General features: G+C 55.3%; 1 protein-coding gene across 1 annotated transcript in view; it reads left to right on the top strand.

Moving 5' to 3' along the window:
* The window catches only part of LOC120401417 (bifunctional epoxide hydrolase 2-like), a 60,703-nt gene extending 36,687 nt beyond the window's left edge, over positions 1-24,016 (top strand). The window contains exons 11-19 of the mRNA XM_039531385.1: positions 8,214-8,299; positions 8,600-8,711; positions 11,728-11,802; positions 13,558-13,603; positions 16,085-16,187; positions 16,593-16,662; positions 19,232-19,312; positions 19,853-19,911; positions 22,903-24,016. Of these exons, the coding sequence (XP_039387319.1) occupies positions 8,214-8,299; positions 8,600-8,711; positions 11,728-11,802; positions 13,558-13,603; positions 16,085-16,187; positions 16,593-16,662; positions 19,232-19,312; positions 19,853-19,911; positions 22,903-22,987 (717 nt within the window). The 3' untranslated portion in view covers positions 22,988-24,016. The remainder of the gene's footprint in view (positions 1-8,213; positions 8,300-8,599; positions 8,712-11,727; positions 11,803-13,557; positions 13,604-16,084; positions 16,188-16,592; positions 16,663-19,231; positions 19,313-19,852; positions 19,912-22,902) is intronic.
* Positions 24,017-24,295: the final 279 nt, after the last annotated feature.

Raw genomic sequence — 24,295 nt, 5'->3', positions numbered from 1 at the left:
GGCTTCAGTCCTCTACTCTGCCGCCGGAGGTCCAGTACACGCTCCAGGACCTTCCTTTCGAGACGCAGGGTCTATTTTCTGAAAAAACCGATACCCGCATTCAAACCCTGAAGGACGGCAGAGTGGCGATCCGCACATTAGGGATGCACACGCCGGCCACCCAAAGGCGTCCCTTCCGGCAGCAACCTTATCGCCCTTTCCAATACAACAGACCTCGCCCGCCTAACAATCGGCGCTCGGCCCCCTTCCGCCGCAGACCATCGGGCGGGCGGCGGAACCAAACCCAGGGATCGTCCAAGGCCCCTCAGGGCCCAAAGTCGGCCTTTTGACGGGACGCCCGAGGGCCGCTCACCTCTCTCCAATCAGGATCCACCCCTTCTGTTTTCCGATCGCCTTTCCCGCTTCCTCCAGGCGTGGTCATCTGTAACTTCAGACAGCTGGGTCCTCAGCACGGTCCAGTACGGCTACCGCCTACAGTTCATTTCGCCCCCTCCCTCCCACCCACCCTCCCTGTCCCTCTTCAGGGACCCCTCTCACGAGCAAGTCCTCTTACAGGAGGTCCAGTCTCTGTTGAGCGTGGGTGCCATCGAGGAGGTGCCTCCCAGCAGGCGAGGCAGGGGATTCTATTCCAGATACTTCCTCATCCCCAAGGCGAAAGGCGGCCTTCGTCCCATCTTAGACCTCCGGGAGCTCAACAGATACCTGTGCAAGCTCAAGTTTCGGATGGTGACCTTGGGGTCCATTATCCCTTCCTTGGATCCTGGAGACTGGTTTGCTGCCCTCGACATGAGGGATGCCTACTTTCATGTGGCAATCTACCCCCCCCACAGACGCTTCCTCCGCTTTCTGGTCGACGGAGCTCATTACCAGTTCGCAGTGCTCCCCTTCGGCCTCTCTACCGCGCCGAGGGTATTCACCAAGTGCATGGCGGTCGTCGCCGCAGCCCTCCGCCGTCGTCGCATCCACGTCTACCCATATCTCGACGACTGGCTGATTCGGGGCCGCTCCCAAGCGCTGGTGGCGAATCAAGTATCCGAGGTTCTACATCTGTTCCGGTCTCTCGGCCTCCTTGTCAACACCGAGAAGTCCCTCCTAGTTCCAGCGCAAAGAGTGGAGTTCATAGGAGCGGTCCTAGACTCCAATCTGGCCAGAGCGTGCCTACCTCGCACTCGGCACGACACGTTGGCCTCCCTCATTCGGGCACTGCAGGCCTTTCCGACGACAACGGTGAGATCCTGCCTCCGCCTCCTCGGTCACATGGCAGCGTCCACGTTTGTGACCGCGCACGCCAGGCTCCGACTTCGCCCATTCCAAATGTGGCTGGCGTCGGTGTACCGTCCTCATCGCGATCCCCTAGACATGGTGGTGACGGTGGCAAAGCCCGCTCTCCAGACGCTCACCTGGTGGCTGGACCCAGAAACGGTCTGCGAGGGAGTTCCGTTCCGCCCGCCTCGCCCGTCAATCACCCTGACGACGGACGCCTCGGCGCTGGGCTGGGGGGCTCACGTAGGAGACCAACACACCCAGGGTCTCTGGTCACCCCAGGAGCTCTCCCTCCATATCAACGTCCGAGAGCTGAGAGCGATCCGCTTAGCTTGTCTCGCCTTTCGGGCTCACCTGCAGAACCGCTGTGTAGCGGTCTACACGGACAACACCACAGCCATGTTTTATGTCAACAGGCAGGGCGGAGCGCGGTCCTCCCCACTTTGCAACGAGGCATTGCTCCTCTGGGATTTCTGCGTAGCCCACTCGATTCGCCTCGAAGCGTTTTTTCTGCCGGGAGCGCAGAACACGTTGGCCGACCGCCTCAGCAGGTCCTTCGCCTCTCACGAGTGGTCCCTTCGCCCAGATGTGGCGTATTCCATCTTCCGGAGGTGGGGCTTTCCCCAGATAGACCTCTTTGCTTCCCGGACCAACCGCAAATGCCACAGGTTCTGCTCCTTCCAAGGCCAAGCTCCAGGCTCCCTCTCAGATGCGTTTCTCCTGTCATGGACAGAGCCTCTTCTCTATGCGTTCCCTCCGTTTCCGCTCGTCCACCGAGTATTGCTCAAGATCCGGAGAGACAGAGCCCGCATCATCCTCGTCGCTCCGGCCTGGCCGAGACAGCACTGGTATACCCTGCTGCTCGAGCTGTCGGTTCGGGAACCCATTCCCCTCCCGCTGTGGCCGGACCTCATAACCCAGGACCTCGGCAGGCTTCATCACCCGAACCTGCAATCGTTGCATCTTACAGCTTGGTTCCTGAGTGGTTGACCGACGCAGAGAGGGATTGCTCCGCAGCGGTGCAGCAAGTGCTGCTCGAAAGCAGGAAACCTTCAACGCGAACTACTTACCTCGCCAAGTGGAAGCGCTTTGCCCTCTGGTGCGACCAGAGAGGTATCAACCCTTTCTCGGCCCCCATCCAGACTGTCCTCGACTACCTTTGGTACCTCAAGGGTCAAGGTCTTGCAATCTCGTCCCTCAGAGTGCACCTGGCAGCGCTGTCAGCATTTCGACCAGCTATAGGAGGTCGCTCGATCTTCTCCAACCCGATGGTGTCACGATTCCTTAAAGGGTTAGACCGTCTCTACCCGCAGGTGCGGCCTCCTGCTCCGACATGGGATCTTAACCTGGTCCTCGCCCAGCTCATGGGCCCACCCTTCGAGCCCCTTGCTACTTGCTCTCTCCTCCATCTTACCTGTAAGACGGCCTTCCTCGTGGCGATCACATCCGCCAGACGGGTCTCAGAGCTCCGCGCCCTGACGGCGGGTCCCCCATATACCGTCTTTCACGGGGACAAGGTGCAGCTTCGACCTCACCCGGCCTTCCTCCCCAAGGTGGTGTCGCCCTTCCATCTCAACCAGGAGATCTTCCTCCCGGTCTTCTTCCCGAAGCCGCATGCCTCGCCTCGGGAGCAGCAGCTGCATACCCTCGACGTCCGCCGAGCGCTCGCGTTCTACATCGACCGCACGAAGCCCTTTCGGCGTTCGTCCCAGCTGTTTGTGGCAATAGCTGACCGCATGAAAGGCGAGCCAGTCTCCTCGCAGCGGATTTCTTCCTGGGTGACGTCCTGCATCAGAACGTGTTACGAGCTTGCTCGCGTTCCCCCGTGTCGACTCACCGCCCACTCCACAAGGGCACACGCCTCATCGGCCGCTTTCCTGGCCCATGTCCCCATCCAGGACATCTGTAGAGCGGCCACCTGGTCTTCAGTCCATACCTTCGCTTCCCACTACGCGTTGGTGCAGCAGTCTAGAGACGACGCAGCCTTCGGCTCTGCGGTGCTACACTCCGCCACGTCTCATTCCGACCCCACCGCCTAGGTAAGGCTTGGGAATCACCTACATGGAATGGATAGGAGCAATCACTCGAAGAAGAAAAGACGGTTACTCACCTGTAGTAACTGGTGTTCTTCGAGATGTGTTGCTCCTATCCATTCCAATCCCGCCCTCCTTCCCCACTGTCGGAATAGCCAGCAAGAAGGAACTGAGGAGCGGACGGGCCGGCTGGGGTATATATACGCCGCCGTGGCGGCGCCACTCCAGGGGGCGCCAGCCGGCCCGCCGGAGTTGCTAGGCTAAAAATGTTCCGAAGAGCCGTGCACGCGCGGCGCGCACACCTACATGGAATGGATAGGAGCAACACATCTCGAAGAACACCAGTTACTACAGGTGAGTAACCGTCTTTTCCATACAGCCTCCCCAGGCCACCGCCTCTCTCTAGGGGTAGGACCGTGTGTAGCTGTAGCACCTTCCAGGACTGCTAGAGGGGCCCTACCACTCATGAGATCGGGGGGCAACGCTTCCCTGGCGGCTGGCCCACTGCTCTAAGGGACTTCTTACCTCTAAGACATCGGAGCGACCTCATTGTTTGTTGGAGAAGATTTGAGACCTAGCTAAGCCCAAGACCAGAAATCATCTCTCAACTTCAACATAGTAGGTCAACTCTGTGACCTAAGGGTAAACTCTAGCAGGACCTTCAGTTCCTATATGGAAATTCGGCTCCTGCTGTTCCCCAGCTTTGTTAGTATCTGTGATGAGCCATTTGATGCATTTGTCCAGGGCAGGGAATATGGACAGGGTGAAAGAAAAATAATTAGGAAGATAAGATGGAGAAATTGAGTTTGTCATATAATTGATGTGGAGACTCAACTGCGGCACAAAGGTTCGTGGGCTGATAAGTCAGATCTTACATTTCAGCCCTTCTCTGACCCTGCCGTAGTCTGCGAGAAATCCAATTAACATTTCCTTTCAGCAGCGGCTGTGAATAAACCGTCCTGAAAGGCTTTTAAAAGTGAAATGTCACAAGGAGCCAGCTTCCCCGTCCTAGCCTTGATAAGCCCATTGTGGCAGGCCCTGCCGCTGTCCGCGGGGTTGGTGTGTTCTCAGCGTGGGGCGTCTTTTCTTGGTGGATGGCTGCCCTGGGTTTGGAGCGATCAACATCATTCCATCTGGCGCCTTACAGAAGGGATTGTGTTGAGTACGGTATGGAGTTTGGGGACAGCTAGTTCCCAGTGACAAGCTGACTCCAGGAAGAGATGGACGAGTCACCTAATGACTCTCCATATTTGGAGTGGCAGATATTTCCGGCTGCTGATTGTGTGCCCATGTGCTGTTGAGTGCAGCAGAGCTAGGATTGCTGAGCCATGAACCTTCACCGCGTTGCAGGTTGCACTGTCATTAGCACCTGTACGTAGTTCTACTCCTGCTTTGGCCGGGAGTGTACAAGACTGTGCATGGAGCAGGGCCGTGGAGAATCAAGCCTGTCCAGTTCAGTTTGGGGTCTCTGAGAAGGCTATAGAGTGTTCCCAGGGGACTGCAGTGAGAGATACCCCAGCCTCGTCCATTGGGCCCTCTTCCGTTCAAAGGCTGGGAATGGTTAGTGGGTTCTTAGGATGGCCTTTTCACACCGCGGTCCATGTGTCTCCTGTTAGAACTGCTCAGCTGTTAATTTCACAATCCCATCCACTCCCAGGCTGATTTCAGAGGCACTTGGTCTCAGTCCAAGACCACTGTTCATGTCCACTTCATTATTCTAATGCTGGCGAGAATCCAAGGTTCATTACAGACTAGGATGCTCCCTGATTCAACTCATTTGACCTGAGCAAGGTATTGCTAATTGTTAAAAGTGCATCTTGCTCTACTCATAGAGCTGGGGAGCTGCAACTGGGATGTTTCTCTTTCCTGTGTGTACCCAGCCGGGTTACTGGGCTCGCTCGCAGTTTGTGGTAGGGTTGTAGGCGGTCACTGGGCTGCACATGCTGTTGGTTTGTTATGGTAGGGTTGCATCTGGGAGCTAGGCGCTGCGCGCTGGTGGCTCGGTGTTGCAGGATTACTGTTGCAGTTCACCAGTAGTCTTCACTCTCCCCAGTGCACCTGGTTACTCCTGGGGGAATTCAGTGCCAAAAAAATTAAAAATTTTGCAAAATTATTATTTTATTGTCAAAATAACACATTATCACACCAGTTTCAATTTTTTTTCAATATTAGGATTGGAAGGGACTTTAGGAGATTATCTAGTCCAACCCCCTGCTCAAAGCAGGACCAACCCCAACTCAATCATCCCAGCCAGGGCTTTGTCAAGCCGGGCCTTAAAAACCTCTAAGGAAGGAGATTCCACCACCTCCCTAGTTAACCCATTCTAGCGCTTCACCACCCTCCTAGTGAAATAGTGTTTCCTAATATCCAATCTAGACCTCCCCCACTGCAACTTGAGACCATTGCTTCTTATTCTGTCATCTGCTTTAGTCCCTCTGTGCCTCAGTTTCCCCTCTGTACTAATGGCTCTGCCCTGCCTCATGGGGGGGTTGTGAGGATAAACACGTAGAAGATCATGAGGCACTCAGATACAATGGCAGTCGGGGCCATGCAAGTACCTCAGACTAGCAGAGATGAGGTGGGCAGAACAGTGGCCTGGGTTCATTTCGGTATCCAGTCCCCTTTGAAATAGGAGGCAGTGTTGTCCAATGACTAAAGCACAGGGGTCTCTTCCCACCTCTGCCACTGATTGACTGTGACCTTGGGTGAGTCACTCCCCCCCCTCCCTGCCTCAGTTTCCCATTTGGGGATAATGGTGCCTGCATTTGTAAGTGCTGTGAGAGCGCCAGTGAAATGCAAAGTAGTCGTATTTGTGAAATCCAGACTTGCCACCCTGTCCCCACAAGGGGGCTCAGCTCCCCAGGGGGGTTCTGTGCCATCTGAAGAAGCTCGGTACTGCAGCACGGCTGGACGTGCGAGGGAGGAGAGAGATTCTGGCCGGGCCCAGCCTCTATCAGGACACAAATAAATAACATCTGAACAGGGAACGCCGTGGATCGAGCTGTATCTTGTTGAAACAGACGCTGCTTCAAAGCTGGCAGTGCTCCTTCCAAGGTAACGCAGGGCCTGGCCAATGGAAACTGGAACAAATTGCTTTCCTCTTCTCTGTCTTGCTGCTGTCTTGCAGTTGGGTTAGTGGCATCTCCTGGGAGCCGGGTCCCCTTTCCCGCTGACCTTCTGCCAGGGCATTGCCTGGCAAGGCCAAGCCACCCATGACAAGTGACAGCAGCTGAGCCCTCACTGGGAAGCCATTGTGTTAAGAGGTGGTGGCTAACAGCAGTGCTTAGCTCTCGCGTAGGTAGCACTGTCCACCTGCAGCTCTTCAAAGAGAGGCAAGTATCGCTGTCCCCATTATACAATGGGGGAAACTGAGGCACAGGGCAGGATGATTTAGTTGGGGTTGGTCCTGCTTTGAGCAGGAGATTGGACAAGATACCTCCTGAGGTCCCGTCCAACCCTGATATTCTATGAAGCGAGTTGTCCAGACCAGTAGCAGAGCTGGGACTAGAACCCATAATATCCTGACTTATTCCAGTGCCCTGTCCTCAGTCTGTTCGGGATCTGCTCAGGCTAAGCTGTAATAAGCCCCTCTCTGACCCCAGTAAGAAAGCAGTTCACAAGGGCACAGGGGCACTAACTAAACTGCTTTAAATTCACACCTCTGGTTAGACTGTGAAACGCTGTGTATAGACCAGGCCTGACTGAGCTAAGCTTACGAGCAGTTTCAATGAGTCCGAGTGTGGCTACGCTAAGGGTTTGCCCTGCTTAAATTGGTCATTTCTGCTGCTCCTAACTTTCTTGCCCTGCCTTGGAGTTGTGCCCACTCGCCTACACGTAACTGACTCTGCTGCTTACAGCTCCGCTTCGACCACGGCCGCCTGCTGGCAATGTAAGGGAGGCTAATCCCTGTAGGCCACGTGCTGAGAGACCCAAGGGACGGGCCGAGCAGGAGGCGGAAGGAGGCTGGAGTTCAAGCAGCCCCTGCGCTACTGGAAGAAACCCCACTCCCAGCCTCTTTGCAAGTGACATCACTGGAGGCTCCTCAGTGTCAGGAGGGCTACGGGAGTGAGAGCATCCCAGGGTCCAGCTGACACCAGCTTCCATGTCCCCTTTGAATCCAGCCTTTGGCCTTAAACTTCCCAGCCAGCGGGAGGCAGGAGAGCAACCGAGTCACCTGTAACAGACCCAGCAGAACTGCAGCCAGCAGCTAATTGAATTGCACTTGAGAGCCCGCTTGTGGGTTGGAGGGAGGAAGCTTTGGTTCCTGTGTCGGCCCCCGGCGGCGCATTGTGAATGGAAATTTGTCCTGGGCGATCAGACTGGTACGCTGGCTCGTGTGCCCAGGGGGTCGCGAGGTCACTAGTGGACTGGTTTCCACTCGGGGTGGGCTACCCAGCCTGCTGGATTAGGAGCCCAGTGCAAGCAAAGAACTCCCTGCTAGCAACGCTTGCCGCGGGGCCAGGGGATGGCGCAGAGCTCCCTAGCTTTGCGGCTCAACTGGAGCCAGGCTCTCAGGGGTTGTGCAGCTAGTCCGTCCCCGCCCCAGCGGCTGGGCTGTGGAAATGCACCTCCCCGGCTGTCTCTTTCCCCATCCTCCCAGGGCTGGGGAACAAAGACCATGGGCCTGTTCTGCAGGCCCTGGACTGGTGCAGAGCCCTCTGGATGTGTGGGGGAAGCAGGGGTGGGGAGAAAGATGGTGCCACACTGGCAAACTCAGCCGCACTCCTCTCTCGCTCCGGCTGCTGGAGAGCTTCCAAATGTCTCCTTGTCCCAAAGCCCCTTTGTGCCCCCTGGTAAGGTCTGGGTCACCCTCCTGTGTTGCTTGCCAGAGTAACGTGAGTCCTTCTGCCCTGGAAACCCCATTTGCTCCCCCAAAGCACTCACCCATTGACACTCTTGTTTCCCGTACTCCCCTAGGGCATTTCCCAGGCCGTGTTCATCGGCCATGACTGGGGCGGCGCTGTGGTGTGGAACATGTCCCTCTTTTACCCAGAGCGAGTGAGGTGAGTCCCCGTCGGATGGCTCCCCTATCATTTCATCTCCAAACTCCTTCACGGTGGAGTTCTAGTTGAGGCGCTCCATGTGCTCGAAGCTCAGAGCGAGCACCTGAAAAGGTCCATATCTCACTTCTCTCTGGAGCTTCCCCGTGGGTGACTTCCTGTCCCATGTAAATGCCCCTGTGTGCGCACACAGCCCAATGCCAGTGTGTGAATTCAGAGTCTACTGTTTAAATCAGAGTGTATTTGGTTGTAAACTGGGTCTTCTGGTTTCTCCCTCTCTGATTCCTGCTGCTGGTGTCTTAGGGCAGTGGCTGGACTGAACACACCCTTCAGACCTGCGAACCCCAAGGTGGATGTCATGGAGATGATCAAATCCAATCCTGTGTTTGACTATCAGCTTTATTTCCAGGAGCCGGTGAGTACGAGCCAAAGAGGTTCTATTCCCAGTGCGCTGAGTACATGTGCTCCGTGGGTTCTGTTCTCCTGCCTGCCAGTCCCGTGATGTAAGGCATCAACCGAGAGCTCCACCTGAGGAAATATAAAAGATGGCTCCAGCTGGGGGCCAGATTCGAAGCTGCTGTAAATCCATATAACTGGATTGACTTCAGTCTAGCTCTGATGGTTTCCACCAGTCGAAGATCTAGACCCATAGAGCCATAAATGGAGTTGAGCGGAAGGGGAGAGCTCGTAAGGTAGTAACACAGCTGGAGCGGAGAAAGTTTGCCTGACGGAGATGGTTCCATTGGTAATGCTCTGTCTCCGCCCTTGGTCGTATGCCCCACTGATGATGCAGTGTGTACCAGTGGGTGCGCTCTGTCCATCAGATGAGATGTTAAACTGAGACTGATTCTGCCTGTATTTGGTATCTGTCCAGGCAGGGGGTTAAAGATCCCCTAGCACTATTACAAAAGAGTTAAGGGACAATCACAGACTCCTGGGCACTGCTCCCCCCATCTTACCATCCTTGGAGATCTCAACCTCAGTGGAAACCAGTTCCAACATCCAAGTGCCTAGAAAGGGTCATGGAATCGAGGAAGCTCACGTTTCTTGTGTGGTGCCCTCCAGGGCAATGGCTTAGTTCCAGAGCAGCCCGGTATCCCTCTGAGAGACACACCCACAGCCGCGTGGCTGAGGAACCCGTCACAGCTGGCAGATGTCTGCCTGGACCGAAACCCCTTCCAAATGGGCTCTTCCCAGAGGGCTAGAGCGGATTGAGATGAAGAGCAGCCCTAATATATGTCGGATGCTAGAGCCTGCTGGGAACGTCCGTGGCGTTAAAGCCAGGCATGCGGAGTAATTACAGCGGGTGTGGAGTGATTGCAGCAGATTGGTGCTGGCAGGTGGCTCTCGTTAGCTAGCCCCGGGTACGAGAGGGATTGGTGTGTCTCTTGGGGGCTGTGGGAATGAAGGGCTGAGGGCAGAAGAGGTCCTGCAAGGACAGTCAAGGAGCAGGTACGTTTGGGGGATAACTCAGGTTGAGTTCCAAGCCCCGGGGAGGGGAAAAGGGCAGAGTACAAGCGGTTTGGTTTTACTCTGGGCATGTCTACCGGTCTCTGTAACTTGAGTCACTTTTTTCCCCACTCCTGAGTGACGTAAGTTAGATCGACTTAAGCGGTCGTGTAGCATAGAATCATAGAATATCAGGGTTGGAAGGGACCTCAGGAGGTATCTAGTCAGACTCCCTGCTCAAAGCAGGACCAATCCCAATGAAATCATCCCAGCCAGGGCTTTGTCAAGCCTGACCTTAAAAACCTCTAAGGAAGGAGATTCCACCACCTCCCTAGGTAACCCATTCCAGTGCTTCACCACCCTCCTAGTGAAAAAGTTTTTCCTAATATCCAACCTAAACCTCCCACACTGCAACTTGAGACCATTGCTCCCCCCTCATTCTTCTCTTCTGCAGACTAAACAATCCCAGTTCCCTCAGCCTCTCCTCATAAGTCACATGCTCCAGCCCCCTAATCATTTTGTTGCCCTCCGCTGGACTCTCCAATTTTTCCACATCCTTCTTGTAGTGTGAGGCCCAAAACTGGACACAGTACTCCAGACCCGCCCTCTGTCTAGAGCAGGGTGGGAACTCCACCTGCTCAGTCCCTGTTCTCTGTGCAAAATTAAATGGAGAAGGCAGCCTCTCTCCACAGAGGGCAGGTGGCTAACAAACCATTAGCAGGCTCATCTTGTAGCTGGGGGCCAGGTCTCTGAGCTGCGCTGAGGATGGCAAATGTATTTCTGCCTGTTGGAGGCAGAGGGCTGAGCCAGTGTCACTTAGAGCATGTTAGAAATCCGATTAGCTGACTCGAACTGGTGCTGCACGGCGAGTTTTCCAGCGTGAATTCCGCCCTGGCCTCCTCGCATATTCCCTTCGCACTTTGTCTTTTAAATGATAATTAGGCAGATGGCTCCTCGATGTGTTTTCAGCCCAAGAGGCAGAGCTGGGCTTTGTTTGTCATGCTTGGCAGGCAGGTGAGGAGATAAAGAAAGAACAGACGGACTTTCTGGTGCTTTCAAGATAGGCAGATGCTCCTGCCCTGTGAGCAAAGAGGCCTTGGCAGAGGGAATGAAAGGGGATGTTCTGAGCTCTGCTGCGTAGGGCCTTGAAGATGAGAATAAGGAATTGAAGGGATGGGATTTTAAGAGGGGCTAGATACAGGCATAGTATTGATTCTCACAGCAGAGCGCGGTGGCTGGGTGGGGAGACTATAGTCCAACCTTATTTTCCTGGAGGAGTGAGGAGCTATTGGAAAACTTTCGGGGAGGAAGGGGAGGCTCTGAATCCGAAGCAGAGTGATGGCTGGGCCTGGAAGTTCCTGTCCGGGGATGTGACTGACCTGTCATTAGTTTGGAGCTGCTTTGCTGACCAGGGGTTTTAAACTGGGTCTTTCCAGCATGAGATTTACACAGAGCAGCAGCCAGGCTGCGTAGCCCCCCAGTTTGAACCCCCCTGACTCTCTGGAATCTTATGAAACTCTGTGGGGTTGAGTCGTCTTTCTGAGCTAGGCAAATAAAGCTGTGTGCGATACATGGTGGGTGTTTCCTTCCGGGTGAGCCCGTGAGCTTCTCTTCACTTTGCCCGAATGGCCGAGACCCCATTCGCAAGCAGAGTGTGGAAGCTGCATCTCGGCTGCCTCTGCATGAGCAAACGGGACAACTGCACAGGCAGAGGAGTAACTAAGCACCTGAATGCACATTTTCACGTGGCCTGACTCCATGCACGGACACAGACGCGCTTTTCGGAGCATACAAATAGAAGGCCGTTCCCCAGGCAGGAGTTTGTCACCATCTTAGCTGCGCTGATAATGAACGAAAACCCCATTCCTGGGAAACCAGTGCCGTGTTACCCTGCAGGCCGCTTCCTGCCAAGCTGCCCACCAGGACTCTGGGTCCTCTTTGGAGAGAGCTATTGAAAGCGGCTGCTGCTGTTTCTCTTTCAGGGTGTTGCTGAGCTCGAGCTGGAGAAGGACCTGAGCAGGACATTTAGGATCATGATCCGCTCCATGAGGAAGGAGGTAGGGGCGGGGCATGCGGCTGGGTAGGGCGGGGCTTTGTGTGATCTTTATCCCATAGCTGGGGTCTGAAGGACGAGAAGCGGAGGCTGATGATCCAGCCCCAGCCTGGGTTAACTCTCTGCTCCCATCTCTCTCACCTGGGGAGACCTGACCGGAAATTCCAGGGGGGAGGGGTGTGGCATCAAGACTCAGCTGGAAGTTTTGCCAACTGTTGCAACCCCCGACCCCAATATCTGCCGCTCCACCTAACGGTGATGGGCCCGCTGGATGTTTGGAGAAGAATGTTGGCATTTAGATCATCGGTAGGTTTCAGAGTTAACGTGCTCTGTTGAGACGAATGGGGTGTTAGTTCACACCTTTCTTGGCGACAATAATTTTGGCTGTCTGCAGACTCAGCCAGGGCACTGCTGTCTGCCTTACTCCATTTCGTGTTCGGAAAACTGTGTTCTCACTAGTAAGGGCTTGGGATGTCCTTTAAGGAAACTCACTCCAATTCGGCCCTATGCTGTTGTGGCTGGGGTGGACTCGGTGGAGGGCGCAGGGCCTTGAGCATATGGCACAACCTGAGCACCCTCCAGGGGTTACATCGAGTCTCTTCATCTCCTTCTCGGAGCACAATACAAATAGCGTCATTAACCTAGAACGGAGGCAGTAACTATTTATCAGCAGCTTCAGGGCAAAAACCCTTGAGAGCTTTATAATTTAAACAAACTCAAAGTCTGGAAGGCAGAAGATTCATAGTTAAGGCTTTTTTTAATCCCGGCCCAGCTGCTAACTCACTGTGTAGCCTGGGGCAAGTTACCTGACTGCAGTTTGCCCTTTGCCATCATTAATGCAGGGATGATGATATTTCCCTAGTCTACAGTGTAAATCCAGGGGGGGCCGAAGCGGGAGCCATGTGCTTGAGGCAGGGACGTCTGGCCCGTCGCTGCAGTTCTTTGGCTTGGCTTCCAGGCCTTTGCAGAGCCGATGGAGTAACAGTCCCGTCCCGGCAGAGTCCAGGGAGTGAGATCAGCCTGGGAATTGAACCCACTCTCTTGCATGCCCCGGGGGCATCGGGGTTCAGGCGTCGAGTGTTTGCTGTCCCCGCGGAGAGCGAGTGCTCCAGCAGCAGCGTGGGGCGCTCGGGGCCTGCTCGCGAGTGAGTGGGATCCTCCTTTGCCCCAGACGCAGCGTCTCGTGCTGCTTGGGGCTGGCTGGGTTAGAGCTCTCGGCAGTGTCTGCTCCGAGCCAGCCGGGCGAGCGGAGGCCTGGGCAGGACTGGGCCAGGGCCTACAATCCAAGCAGCCTCGTTACATATTGCACCAGCCCCCGTGTGCTCGGTGCAAATCCTGCGCTGCTTTGGTCTGTCGGCTCCTGGCTTTGGAAGGCCCCAACAAGCCCCTTCCCCGGGCGCTGCGGGGGCTGCGCTCGGTAGCAGAGCACAGAGGAGACCCGGTGCTGCTGCCGACCACAAAAGCGCCTTCATATGGAGCTTTGGGGAACCATTCCACAGCCTGGCCTGCCCCTTCCCTGCAGCCGCCCCGCAACGCTGAGTCGGCCCGGTGGAGCCCTTCCCCGAACGGCTGGGCAGTTAACCAATAACAGTACGTTTCCAGGCTCGTTAGCTAGATGTACATCACTTTGTTAATCCAACCCCCTATGTCAATCCTCGGTGCCGTGTGATTGCTCCCATGGCTTTTCTCAGAGTTCCCCTCTGGCCGGCAGCCCTGGGAGTTAATCACGTCCCGTTAATTAGAGCTGTTTCCCTCGCAGGACCAGCTGCCTGTTCCACTCAATTCCTCCAAGGTCCGGGAGCGAGGTAAGGGTACGAAATGGCCCAGGTGGGAAGGGATTTGTCACCCTGTTCCCCAGTTATCTCCCAGCCTTCTCGTTAGTGGTGCAGGTGGATCTCTCTCATCAACGACGTTTCAAATACTTGGCGGGGGAGCGGGGGGTACTGCTGAGCTACTCCTGGGGCTCCCTCCCTTCCCCTCCAAACGTGAACAGACCCGACTTCACAAGTAACCCTACAATAACAAAGGATTGGGTTGCTCGCGAGGGTTGGGCTGCACACGCAGGTATGTTATTGTAGGGTTGTTCATTGGCCGTAAGGAAGTCCAGGGCCACGACAGAAGGGAATGGAGGAGAGAGAGAGGGTGTATGGAGGGCTGGATAGAAAGAAGCACTGAATTGTCCCATAAGAGTGCAACCCTACAATAATACCCCAGCGTGTGCAGACCAAGGCTTGGGAGAGACCCTGCAATAACAAACTACCCTGTGTGCTTGCAGGGAGCAGAGAGGCTGGTATTAAGAAAGAAATCGCTTTTCTTTGCAAGTTCCTCTAGGTAGATCATGCGGTAAGTGAGGGTGGGTGTAGTCAAATATGAGCCATTCTCAGTGTCAGGGCTCCCTCCCCACTCTGAACTCTGGGGTACAGATTTGGGGACTTGCATGAAAGATCCCCAAGCTTATTTCTACCAGCTTAGGTTAAAAACTTCCCCAAGGCACAAATCCTTTCCTTGTCCTTGGACAGTATTGCTGCCACCGCCAAGTGAGTTAGACAAAGATTCAGGAAAAGGCCCACTGGGAGTTCCTGCTTCCCCCAAATATCCCCCCAAGGCCCTTCACCCCCTTTCCTGGGGAGGCTTGAGAATAATATACCAACCAACAGATTTTTAGGACACTAAAAAACAATCAGGTTCTTAAAAAGAATTTTATTATAAAGAAAAAAGTAAAAGAAGCACTTCTGTAAAATCAGGATGGAAGGTAATTTTACAGGGTAATAAGATTTTAAAACGCAGAGGATTCCCCTCTAGGCTCAACTTCAAAGTTACAAAAAACAGGAATAAACCTCCCTCTTAGCATAGGGGAAATTCACAAGCTAAAACAAAAGATAAGCTAACGCATTTCCTTGCTATTACTTAGAATTTTTTGTAATCTTGGATGCTTATTTCAGGTAGGGTTTTAGGGGATGGTTTTTCCTGCCCTGGTCCCTCTCTGTGCTGGAGAGAACAACAAAGAGAAGCACAAACAAAACCTCCCCCCACAGATTTGAAAGTATCTTCTTCCCTTATTGGTCCTTTTGGTCAGGTGCCAGCCAGGTTATCTGAGCTTCTTAACCCCGTACAGGTAAAGGAGGGATTTTGTGCTCCCCTTTGCTGTATGTTTGACACTGAGACACACCCTTGATGCTGTCCCTTTAATTAAAACCTGGGCAGCGGGAGGGACGCCTCGGCCAGTGGGATGGCCTGGAGCGGCTGAATGTTAACCAGAGCTCCTGAAGGCCTCGCTATGAAACTCCTCTCTCCCTCCTTGGGTTTCTTCCCTTTCTTGCAAATCCACTTACGCAGCACTTTCTAATCAAATCACCCACCGATACACGCTGCAGAAGGGCGCTATAAATAGCAGCAGCAATAAGCATTCGTTGTGCAGCTCTAGCTGGAGGCATGTACCCTGCAGAAACCTCCAGGAGAGCTGGAGGGGTGGCCTATGCCCAGGGCTGCAGGGTTCTACCCCAGGCACCAAGGGCCGGTCTAAAGGAGAAAGATGCACTGGTAGGACTCGAAGTTGGCTTTGAAACCAGCCTAGAGCAAACCTCGGTGTGGATTTCAGTGTGAACAGCTACTCTGGGTTTAGCTGGACCAGTTTCACCATATTGGTTTAACGTCACACTGTGAGTTCGGCCAGTTCCGTGTTCTCCTCCAGCCACGCCCGGGCTGCCTGTGACCCCCGGTACGGATACATTCTATGAAAGCCGGGTGGGGGGTGTAGTGAGTTTGTCAGGCCTGTTAGGCGCTGCTGTTACAGACCAAGGAGCCCTTTGCCAGCCGGCACCACTGGGCCTCTGTCCCACTGCCCCTGTAGCCGTTGGGCCGAACATCACAAGCTCTGGTGTATAAAGTTGAGGCACCTAAATCCACATTTAAGTGCCTAAATAACCGGTGTTGCCATCACGGGCACTGAGCCCCTCAGTGGGAGCTGCAGCTGCCAAGCGCCTCTGGAGAGGAGGCTGCTCCTATAGCCGCTTAAATGAGGAGCCTGAACTCCTGGGCCGGCATGAAACTCACACGCCATCCACCCGTCACCACAGGGCTCCCCCGTCTCAGCCTAAATCCCATTCGCAGAGCAGCACCCGGCTTTAAAACTGAGCACGGGGGCGGGGGGTGCAGGGAGTCTGCAGAGGCCCTTTGCAAGCCCTTAGTCCTTTGTCGGGGCCACGGACTCGGGGTCATTTGCAGCTGATTCTGCCCACGAGGTTGCCTAGCAGATGTTCTCACCACCCCCCTCTCTCTCTCGGCAGGGGGGCTTCTGGCTGGCATGTCGGAAGACCCACCTCCAAGCCAGATCCTAGCGGGAGCTGATCTCCAGTACTTCATCCAGCAGTTTAAAAAGTCTGGCTTCAGGTAAGAGCGAAGCTAAAGAACGAAGGAAGAGGCTGGCGCTGGCGAGAGGGAGGTAACGTCGGCTCTGCCTGGGATGTTCCCAGAGACGACGTTACAAGGCCTTCGGCTGGGTCCTTTGCAAACCAACCACTCCCTCCCTGCATGGGGCTCTTGGGAGTCTCCCCCCTGCTTGGGGGCAGGCGTGCGGTGCTGGTGCCCATGGGGAGCCTAAGATGAGCCACCGTAGAAGGCCCAGCTAAGAGGGCTGGGGGGTCTGCCCTGGGATCGCAAGGAAATACCAGCTCAGCCAAAATCTGGGCCCCTGGTTCAGCTGCGCCTCCCCACGGAACGCAGCACCCGAGAACTTCTCGGGGATCCCACTAAGGATTTACGCCCCTCCCCCCTTTCTCTCTGCCTCGCCCTTAGGAGACCCTTGAACTGGTACCGGAACATGCGAGCCAACTGGCAGTGGGGCCTCTCTGCGAAAGGCAGGAAGGTGAGAGCGGATCCTAGCGCGGCTGCCACTCGGCGCCTGTCTCTGGGCTGGGATCTCGGAGCAGGGGCAGGAGCTAGGTTAGCGTTCTCCAGCCCGAGCCCTGGGCCACTCGCAGATGAGGGAACGTGCCGAGAGCAGCCCGCGGTGCCTCCGTTCCCTGGAGCAGAAGGAACAGTAGCTTGGTAACAGGCGCTAGGCTCATCTGTCTGTCCTCCTCTAGGCTTGCGGGAGCGTCGTGATCCGGCGTCTGGAACGTCTGTGTTCTCTGCCAGAGGCAAAGGGTTGGCAAAGGGCAGGGTGCCCTTCGTGGTACCCCCATGTGGGAGCCTGGCCTGGGGACCCTGTGGGGCTGTGGGTTGTCCCGCAGTTGGGATTGACACACACCCACTCAGTACATCCCATGGAGTGAACTGGCAACTGGTTCCTTCTCAGCCTCTAGTAACATTGTGTCTGTTCCCCCAGGGCCACCTTTCCACGCAAGAAAGGAAAAGTTTCTGGAGGGCGGGAGTATGGGGCTGTGGAGGGCTGAAATCCCTGTCACCCAGAGTCCACCATCCTCCGCTGGCCAGGAGCGGGGCGGGGTGATCCAACAGGTCTCCGTCAGCTCTGTCTCCATGGTAGAACGACACCTTTGGAAGGTTACGGACTTAGGGCCAGATTTGTAAGGATATTATGACACCTGCTTTAGGTACCTAAATCCCTTTAAGAATTTACCTGCTCACCCCAGCAGGATTTGAACACAGTCCCAGACCTCGCTTTCAGCGGTTGCCAAACGCGGGGTCAGTGTGGCTGTGCTTGGAAGAACAGGAATCAGCACGCGTGCCGCCCTCTTCCTCCGGAGATCTCAAATGCGTTACAGAGCTGGGGAAACCGAGGCACGGAGCAGTGAGGTGGCATGACCAAGGTCACACTGCAGGCCAGTGGGCTGGACAGCAGTTCTGTGCTCTAACCACTGAACCATGCTGCCTTCACAAGAAGGCAGCACCAGTCCCCACCCCCCCAAGGGCACTGAGCGGTTAGCCAACTGGCTGGAGCAATGAATGCAGTGCTCACACATGCTTTGGCTCTGTGACCTCGCTTCACTCAGGGGCAGCTCCAGGCACCAGCATGCCAAGCGCGTGCCTGGGGCGGCAAGCCAAGGGGGGCGCTCTGCCGATCGCCGCGAGGGCGGCAGGCAGGTTGCCTTTGGCGGCACGCCTGCGGAGGGTCCGCTGGTCCCGCGGCTTTGGCGAACCTCCTGCAGGCGTCCCGCCGAATCCGCGGGACCGGGGACCTCCTGCAGGCAAGCCGCCGAAGGCAGCCTGCCTGCCGTGCTTGGGGCGGCAAAATACCTAGAGCCGCCCCCGGCTTCACTTTCAGTCTCAGCGAATATAAACGAGAACTCTTGGGCCAGTGGGTGGCCTCCAGCCTAGGGCACTTCCTCCCCTGCAGCTGAGCTGGGGGATTGATTGGCTGAGTCGTGATTTATATTAGACAGTGGTCATGGTGCAGCCGCTCTCTCTCGCCCCCAGGGCAGTGTGTGAGGGCACGTCCCTCTGGGGCTCGGGTCTGGCTTGCACTGGCCCCCTCCTGCTCTTTTGGGGCTAGCGGCTCCCCTGGGGAATTCAGAGCAGAGGGACAGAGAAGCCTCATTAGATCCCATCTACTCCATCTGCCCAGCTGTTTTCTTGGGGCTGGTTGCTGCAGGTTGCTCAGTGTGGGCTCAGATCTAGGAATGGTGGTTTGGGGCCAGGGCAGAAGTGCTCCTACGGTCTGTTCGCTGGTGCTCCAGCTGGGATGGCCACAGTACCTGGACAGGCATAAATTGTCCTAACCGGGGCAGTTCGAAGGGGCTCCTCTCCAGGCCCCTGTGCCTCTAGCTGGGCGAGCGTCCCCGAGTGATTTCCTGGACAGAAGAGCAGAAACGCCTGCCAAGGTCGCAAAACAGCCAGTAGCTCTGCATCGTGGGCGGTGGGTAGCGAAGGTCAGGGGAGGCTTAGCCTCCCGTAGCCGAGGCCGTGACCCCACCCACGCTCCCCCTCTCCCCTGAAGCCAGTGAGGGCTCAGCTCCAGCTGGCGGCCCAGAGCTCAGGGCTTGGACCAGCCAGTAGCCTGTGGGGGGTCAGGTTGGGGCTGGGGTCAGGCCAGGGCTCAGTCCGCCCGGGGGTTGGGGCTCCTCCATTTGCAGGGGTGAGGCGGTTGGGGCTCTGGTAGGTGGGGCCTCGGGCAGGAGGGGTGGGGCTGGGGGACTAGCCTCCCCGAAGGGGGGTTCACGCGCCGCCCATGCTCTCCATACACTGGATAAACGGGTTGAAATTCAAGGAGCAATTGCAACAAGCCCCGGGGCTCCCTGTCTGCAGGGGTGTCATGTGCAGTGTTGTGCGTGGCTTTGGGCAGCGCATCCTCACCTGGTGGGGGTGTCTACGCAGCCTCCGCCCACCGCACTCCCATGGATTCTACGTGAGTCTGCTCCGCTCCGCACCGCTGGGAACGGCTAGTGAGCGCTACCCCCCGGGGAAGGAGACTGTTTGCAGAGCGGATTTGATCGGTGGGCGTCTCATGTCCCAGCCCTGTCTTTATCCCCCTGCAGATCCTGGTCCCGGCTTTGATGGTTACTGCCGGGAAGGACTTTATTCTCCATCCGAATCTGAGTAAAGGCATGGAGGAGTGGGTAAGTGAGCAGCATCATCCACCCTGATAAGACGCTGCCCGATGGCGTCCCGGTTACCCGGCGGCCAGGGATATCCAGTGTCACTGGGCTGACGTAGGTTCCCTCGGACTCCATCCCAGCTGAACGAATCCCTCGTAAGTGGCTCGTGCTTCACATGTGAAGCAACCATGGGGAGTTCCCAGTAGCAGGAGGCCTCGAACCAGCCGCCTTGACTGACGAGCTACATCAATCCCACAAGCTGTGCCTGCCGAGGAGTCGAGAAGGGGGATCAAACCTCATGCTTCAGGCCATGTGCAGGGTCAGGGCGAAATGCTCTTCTAGCCAGGGATAGCCCCACACGCCTGGGCCGGGGAGTTTGACCTTCTCTCAAGCGTCAGGAATTCTCCAGCGCTGGGGTCGTGGTGCCAGGCTCGATGGGGCTGATCCCATATGGCAGGTCCTAAGCAGCAACCTTTCCTAAAAGCCTCCGTACCTTTGAGAGGCCCGGCAGCCTCTTGGGAGTGAAACAGAGTCTCACTGTTCTTGTGCATCTCTCTCCAGATTCCCCAGCTGACCCGGGGCCACATTGAAGAGTGCGGACACTGGACTCAGATGGAAAGGTACCGCGTGCACAGCGGGGGCGGGTGGGCTGGCTGGCGTTTAAAGGCCTGTCGTCGTCGTCAGCCGCTGGGGCCTGACTGTCAGCATTGCTTGGCAGCCAGCTCTTGCTCCAGCGCCCTGGATGCCCGGAGTGAGCCGTTAGCCAGTCTGAGTACGCGCGGCGAGGGAGTGGGGCGCCGCGGCTGGCGTTTGCTAACGGCTCGGCTGGGTCAGCACTGCAAGCGAAGCTGGGAAGGGCCGTCAGCTCGTGTCTGGTCCGTGAACTGATTTGCCCACAGGGATCACCACGGATTATCTCCCCCCCACTCCCTGCCCGATGAGGAAGCCTTGTGCAAATAGCTAAATGGCTTAGTGACTTTAACACTTCCTCTGAAGCCTCCAGCATTGGCCTGTGCTGGAGGGACCAGACCAAATGGCTCATGGCAGATCACTGCATATTTGGCTCTGATTTTTAGTGGGCCGAGCGCCCACAGCTTCCATTGACTTCAGAGGGAGCCGGGGTGGCTCAGCACCTCCCTGAATTAGGCCAATACATATACGTATAACCCAGCCTGCCTCTATGCCAGCATTACCACCCGGGGCCACGGCGCAGCTCCAGATTCATCTTCGTCCCATAGCCCAGCCCAAGAATTCGGAGGGGCTACCCCCACCCAGCCAGCTGCTGCAGCGCTTGCTCAGGCAAAATCCCCCCGTGAGGTCAGTGGAGATTCGGTCTGCGCGGGGACTGCTGGGATACGACCCCAAACGCATGTCCTGCCACCTGCTAACGAGAGAGTTCATCACAACCCCAGTCGTGCCGCGTGGGGAGATCCCCCGGGATCCCCGGCAGCTCGTGTGCCGTCCGAGCATCCCTGAGTTACTGCGCTGCAGCTTCCGAGCCTGGCCTCCAGCAGCTTGCAATTGTGTACAGAACGGTGCGAGCCGGCCCGTTGGGGTGTCTGGTTTTTTTATGAGCTCTGTTAAAGCAGCCTCATTAGCTTAGCCCATGGCATCAGCTGGCCATTATTCCGGCACAAGTAATTAGCAGAGAAGAGGAGCTGGGCCGGGAGGGATCGTCTCATGAGAACAGATTAGAACAGCTAAGTGCGCGCGGCTCGCAGAGAGGCCATTACCGGCAGCATCTCCGGGGCACTGGAAGCGGAAGGGAACTGTGCGTGGCGAGGCGAGCGGGCCTGAGCCGGAGTCATGGGGGGGAGTTAGGAAAAGGCAAAAGTTAGTCAAAGTTCAACTTATACGTTCTATGGTCCTTACAGGGCCTCTTCTGCGGGAGCGTCTGAGCCCCCCGGTGGCGAGCAGTGTGAACTGGCGGATGCTCTCCAGCCCCAGGGAGTTCAGAGAGTCATTGAGCTACTAACGCTAATCAAAAGGGCTGGGTCACTATTTAATGTATCCTCCTCTACACCCGAGGTCTCTAGTTCTCGTCCCTCTGTGGCAAGGCCTCAGTTTCCAGGGGAGGCAGGTCCTAGCCTGTGCCCCAAACCCAGTACGTTTTCCCCAGCAGGTGCAGATCTTTTCTCCTGCCCCTGCCCGTTTCTGGCCCTCTTTTTCCCTAGGCTCTGCTTCAGAGTGCATCCTTCCTCATCCTTCTCCCCCTCCTGCAAGGAACTGGGTCTGGTTTGTGTAGGCCCAGGCACCCCCCCCCACCCCGATATACACACACACACACTCTTCCACCAGTCTCTGAGAGGACTGAATAATTTGAGTCGGCTGCTTTTTTCCTTCTCGCCCTCCCCCCATGTGACACTTCACTCTGTCACAAACATGTTTATCTTCACACACCCCTGGGAGGGAGGGTGTCACTAGTATCTCCATTTTACAGATGGGGAAACTGAGGCACAGCGAGGCTAAGTGACTTGCCCAAGCTCCCACAGGCAGCCAGAGTTGAGCTGAACTGTGAGAGGTGCTAACCTCCTCGCCACCTCTCCCTTCCCCTTCCACGAGAGCAGCGAGATCTTTCTTCCCCTTAGCTGTCGCTGGCTTCTAGCAGGACAGTGCAGGTATTTGAAAGGGCCTGGCCCGAGCAAATAGAGACCCACAGTGGGGTGGGGGGAGGTGTCAATTAAAGAAGGCTCCACCCTTCCTTTAAATTAAACCTTCTTCATATCGTTGGAAAGGAAATGACACAGCTGAGATTCCTTTACACTTGCCCATCAGCCAGGGGGTGAAGCCCCCCCAACTTCCCCTAAGTCTCAGTAAATCTCCGTTCTATTTCGCTCCTATAGCTCCACCCCACAGAAAGGATCCATCCTCCCAAATTACCCACATACCCCTTCTTCATGCCCCCAAACCTCCTCTGCACCTCAGAGAGAGAGAGAGAGAGAGAGAGAGAGAGAGAGAGAGAGCACTTCATCATCTCCATAGAGGCTCCTTGGGAAATAACCCCCCACTGACTGCTCAGCCATGACTCCTGGAATTAAATCCCGGGTCTGCCTGAATGGCAGAGAAGCTGTAAAACAACACAACAGTGGAGTGACTGATACAGACTCTAATAACAAAGAATGAAAGGAGGGTAATAATTAATGCCAGTAAACACGGATTTATGGAGAAGAGATTTTGTCCAACTCGTTTTTTGCCGAGATGACAAGTTTGGTTGATACAAGTGGGAGTGTCGATGTAATAGACAGATGTAATAGGGCATTGGACTTGGTGCAATGTTTTGATTGAAAAATTAGAACAATAAAATAATTAACATTCTATTTAGTCAAAAAGGCATTTTTGGGTCAAATTTTCAGCCTCTTCTAACTGGCAGCCTGCATTTTCCCCACGTTAACGCCACCTCGTTACTTTTTATTATTAACTGGCAGTATCATTTTCTTCTAAACTTTTCATGGGAAATAACATTTCCCAACAGCGAAGCAGCACAGGCTATGGAGCAGTCTCCCTAGGAAATGGATGGAAGCCTAATTCCTTGGGGCGTGAAAGCCAGGCCGGAGAAGGCACAGTAAGGAGCAGCCCTAGCTTAATGGAGTGGTGTTTGGTTTTTTTTACAGCCCAGCTGCTCTGAATAAGATCCTCATCCAGTGGCTGGAGGATATTCACGACAATTCTTTGCTGCAGAAGATTTCAAAACTCTGAGTTTGCCCTTGGAAGATTTCAACCTCCAACTTCCTGCTTCATTGGAGTATCTTGCTGCTTGTGCGTCGGTGTGGGCCCTGCCAGTATCACACTCGTGATAAGCTAGGTTTTGCCTCTGGGTTTTGGTTTTCAAGCTAGCCAGTGGAAAAGGTGGGGTAGCCTGGGCTCGGCTAGCTACATCAAGCCGGATAACTGCCTTGCTTTGCGCTTGCGTCGGAATGCAAGCGTCTCAACGAGGGATTGTAGCATGATGCTCTGATTTGGGGCAGTTCTCCTGCATGTGTTGTGATGCAAGACACCCTTTCCTAGCAAATGAGGAGGCCAAATCAAAGTCTCGAAGCTGCAGGGAGCAGTAAACCGAGCGTCGTCGTATACTTAGCAAATAATGTAAACTGCAGAAAAATAGAATGGGGGGAAATTCCCTGGCTAGGAAGCGGCTGAACATTTCAAGCTAGGATACAGGGATTAGAGGGGACAGGTGACTTCCCAAGTGCCTCCTGCATCTGCAGCTATTTCAGTTATTAATGATACTGAACCCCTCATCTGAAACCCTGTAAATATTTTGTAGGGTTAAGCTTCCACCTCTGGTATTCGAACTCACCGCTCGGCTCGGCCCCCCAACCAGAAAGGCCTGTTTTCTAGTTCAGACACGGCCAATACCTCCTTTGCGATAAGAGATGAGAGGAGGAGTTTTTGGCCCATGAAATCTCCTGAAAGCAGCTAGCGCCCCCTGGTGTCTTTTGTTCAGACTGGAGACCAGTGATGTCAGTTCTGACCTGGCCTCGTGCCCAAACCTTGGACCCTGGCCAGCAGCTAGTCAAGCCCGAAGCGCTGCCTTGCTTGGCACCAGTGTGTGTTTGCATTGCGATTGGGGCTTTTGTTGTCAGTTTAAGCTGTACATTTGCGGGTTTAATACGGGGTTGGCAGGATACTAATAGCTCTTCTATGCTGCTTTGAAAACTTGCTTCTGCTTTTGTTATTTCAAGCATCTTTTGTAAACCAGCAACCGAAATAAATCCCAGAATTGATCTCGTGGCATCCAGTGTTCTTCCAAGTGGTGCCTGGTTATGATCATGCAGGTGGAGGTTCTTTGTAAGGCGTGTTTGCGGTACATTGTCACCCCCGAGTGCTTTCGGAAGTGGGGTTAACAGTGGAACCAGATGGATAACCCCACAGATCCTGAGACATCCTTTTTAGAAGGGAGCCTCGCTGCAACCAAAAATGGGGTGGGGTGTTCTCTTGAGGTGAGTCTTGTGCTCTGAAAAGGAGGGACTAATAACACAAAGCTTTCAACTAGAATCGAGATCT

Source organism: Mauremys reevesii, linkage group 3, assembly GCF_016161935.1.
Source record: "Mauremys reevesii isolate NIE-2019 linkage group 3, ASM1616193v1, whole genome shotgun sequence".
NCBI lineage: Eukaryota > Metazoa > Chordata > Testudines > Geoemydidae > Mauremys > Mauremys reevesii.
The sequence above is the reverse complement of the archived record's forward strand: the minus strand, read 5'-3'. Positions and strand labels throughout refer to the sequence as shown.